We start from the raw sequence: 3,573 nt of genomic DNA on the forward strand, positions 1-3,573 counted from the left end.
GCTGTGCGTGAGAAGATCCGGCAAGCCAAGTGAGACCAAAATCCAAGGCCTCTGCCAGGGATGTAGCCAGCCCACTTATGCGTAACATTCCTTCATTGGACACTAAACTCCGCTTACGAAGACATGGTGAGGCAAGTGAAATCAGAATCGAACTAAATTTGTAGGAACACTAAACTCGGCTTGTGAAGACCTGTTGGGGCAAGCGAAAGCGAAATCGTGATGGCACCTGTACCAGTGGAGCACTAAGAGCACCGTCCGAGCGCGATCATTGCCAGAGCAGCTGTCTGGCTTCCGTGCCGGTGGCACGTAAATAGCACAAGCGTGATAGTCACCAATGTCGCCTTCCTGGCACTTGTGCCAGTGGCACATGAAAAGACATTCGAGCAAGATCTTTCGTCGCCTTCCTGGCACTTGCGCCAGTGGCACGTGAAAAGACATTCAAGCATGATCGTTGCCAGTGCCGATGGACTGGCCCCTATGCAGGTGACACGTAAAATACACCATTTCGAGTGTGGCCATTGATCATTACCAACGTCGCCTCTCTGGCACTTGTGCCAGTGGAATGTGAAAAGACATTCGAGCAAGATCGTTGCCAGTACCGCCTGACTGGCCCTCGTACTGGTGGCACGTAAAACACCTACAACTCTCTCGGAGTGGTTGGCGTTAGGAAGGGCATCCAGCTGTAGAAATTCTGCCAAATCAGATTGGAGCCTGGTGTCGCCTCAGTCAAATCGTCCAACCCATGCTAGCATGCAAAGCGGACGTTAAACGATGATGATGATGATGATGATCTACTAAACACTGCTTGCCGGAGTTGCAGAATACAATTGAGACATGAAGACAACTTGTAAGCTCGCTATGCTATAAAGTTTTGTGTTAAACTGGGCAAAAAAGCTACAGAAACTTATGAAATGTTCTAGACTGCTTATGAATTTACTTGTATGAGTCGAGCATTTGGTTTTTGCTGGTACAAGTGGTTCAAGGACGTTACAAAAGAGGTGATAGACAATGAAAGGTGTAGGAGGAAGTGGGACATCAGAACATAAGAACTGTTTGAGAAAATTCATAATTTTCTGGATGAAGATTATTATGTCTATAATGACGATAAGCATGAAGTTTGAAGTTGGTGTGGCAACTGTACACAAAATTATTCATGAAGATCTAAACACACACAAAATTTGTGCAAAGTTCTGTGATGAACAGAATGAAAGATACATTGGTGACAGCAAGGAGATGGTTGAGCTCATTATCTCAAGGGTACTTGAGCTTCAAGTGACCAGTAACAAAAGCTCAATCTAGTTACTATCCAGATACCAAGAGACAGTGCCTAACAGAAGCATCCTAGCTTCCCCTGACCGAAGAAGGCCAAATAACACAAGTCCATTGAAAAGCTCATGATGATCCCCTTTTTCAATAGCAAGGGTATCATCTACAGCCACTTGGTGCCCTTTGTCAAGATGGTCAACAAAGAGTACATTGTGAAAGTTTTGAGGGAGTTCAAGAAGAAATTCCATCACAAAAGTCCAAAGCTCTTCCAATAGGGTAGGTGGTATTTGCATCAGGATAATGCACCAGTCCACAATTCCATCTTGGTAACCAACTATTTGACAGAGACGGGTACCATAACTCCTTATAATCCAGACCTTGCACCATGAAACTTTTGGTTGTACCCCAAGCTGTAAAGAGATGAAGGAAGTTATGACAAGGGACCTGGACACCTTCACTTTGGAGGCTTACCTGGGGCCTACACGAAGTGGCTGGAGTGTTACAGCAAGTGCATTGAAGTCAGTGGATCCTATTTTGAAGATTACAGTTTTATATTTCTTTGAAATTAATAAATGCCTTTCTAGAAAAAATATCAAAACTTTTGGAATGCACCTTGTTCCTTTTGTTGGACAAGTTTTAAAATCAGGTTAATTTTATTAAACAAGGCAATCTGCTCCTTTTCTAATCTTGACAGACTACTTGGAGGGGGCAGTCCCAATTCCATGAGAAAGACTGCATTTAAACTCTTACTATTGCATTCCCAACCTTCCTTACTTTCAATACAATTTCACCTTGCTCCAAGTATTCAAAAGGACACATTGTACAGTCCAAAATGTACAAAAAATACAAAAGTCACCACGAAGGCACTGTTTAAGCCTTAAAATTCAAACAGTAATTGAAGTTACATATCTGTGGATTCGTAAATATAGATTCATTATTTTTATCGTTAGATACATCTTCCCAAGTTCACTTATCCAAGATATAGCAGTGTTCTTCATAGGCGGGTAGCCCCTACCCTCGGGGAGTGCTGTGAGAATTGAAAAATGGGCTGACAAATCATTGTTTAATAAGATTAAGATAATTTTTAACTTTTAAAACTTGTCAGACATCATGACGAAGAATTATATGGAAGCAAACTATTTTTCGAATGACAAAATATTTTCCTAATGTTTTTTTTTGGGGGGGGGGTGCAAGAGCAAACTGAAATGATTTTGTTAGGTTTGGTTTCTTTCATGTTTGAAAAACAAAAGCAGGAAACATACATGTATAAGGGAAAATGATGACAGAGAATCAAACTTTATTTACAAAAAATATAAGGTACCTAATAGTTTGGTATGTCGAATAGATATAGACTACACCAATTAGGAATATCCTCTTACCTCTCCTCCATGACCATCAAATATTCCATAAATTGAAGTCTGGGTATCATCCAGGTTGCTAATAAAGTTGTACCGATCTTCCATGTGAGAGCGGCGCCCTTGAATTGCATAAATGGCAATGTTGCCTTTCCGTAACTCCCATGACGCCTTAGTTTTCTTTTCCGTGACTTGTTTCTCACTTTCCTCGGGAATCTGATCGTAATATCCATTCCACTTTAGTTGTAATTTGATACGTGCCTTTTGAAAATATTTACGCAATGGTTCCACATGCAGTCGACCAGAATTATAAATAAGGAATAAGAGAATACACAAAATTAAGACTTCAGCACTGAAAACATAACGCCGCACAAAGCGACTTAAAGCAGCGATTAAAGTCATGTTGAATATTTGATGATCATTAGGTTGACATGAATATCATACCAAAATTGATCATCATAAACACAAAAATGTTTCTGGAGTGTAGTCCTTGTAAGCTAACAGTAAGTTGATATTGTTATCAAATGCAATGCAACCATGTTGGGAAGCAATGCTCACAGATTTTCTGTAGATATAAGGCCCGATTGTCATTGAAAAATAAAAAGGTAAACGCATAAGAAAAAATATCAAAGACGAAAAAAAAACTATGCAAGGAAAACAGGAAGTTGAAGAAGTGATTTCTGGGAGTGTTGTTAGGTGTGCATTCGTATTCGTTATTAACTGAAATCAGACAACAGATTAACAGAATAGTATCATTCTACTGTGACTCTTTAATTTCTATTGTATATCATGTCACCGTGAGTACCGGACTGACATTGGAAAAATATTCTCACATATTTTTTGATATAGAAATATCTCTGTTACACAGATAAACGTAAAATAACGAAACGCTGCTTTGTTATGGATTATGTGTATACAGTCGATTTTTAATTTTTTAAGAAATCTGGCATTC

General features: G+C 39.7%; 1 protein-coding gene across 1 annotated transcript in view; it reads right to left on the reverse strand.

Annotated features, from left to right (window-relative positions):
- LOC106878821 (protein phosphatase 1L) overlaps positions 1-3,306 on the reverse strand; it is a 62,283-nt gene extending 58,977 nt beyond the window's left edge. Inside the window, exon 1 of the mRNA XM_014928162.2 lies at positions 2,646-3,306. Coding sequence (XP_014783648.1) covers positions 2,646-3,023 — 378 coding nt within the window. The 5' untranslated portion in view covers positions 3,024-3,306. The remainder of the gene's footprint in view (positions 1-2,645) is intronic.
- Positions 3,307-3,573: the final 267 nt, after the last annotated feature.

This window comes from Octopus bimaculoides, chromosome 19 (genome assembly GCF_001194135.2).
Source record: "Octopus bimaculoides isolate UCB-OBI-ISO-001 chromosome 19, ASM119413v2, whole genome shotgun sequence".
Taxonomy (NCBI): Eukaryota; Metazoa; Mollusca; class Cephalopoda; order Octopoda; family Octopodidae; genus Octopus; species Octopus bimaculoides.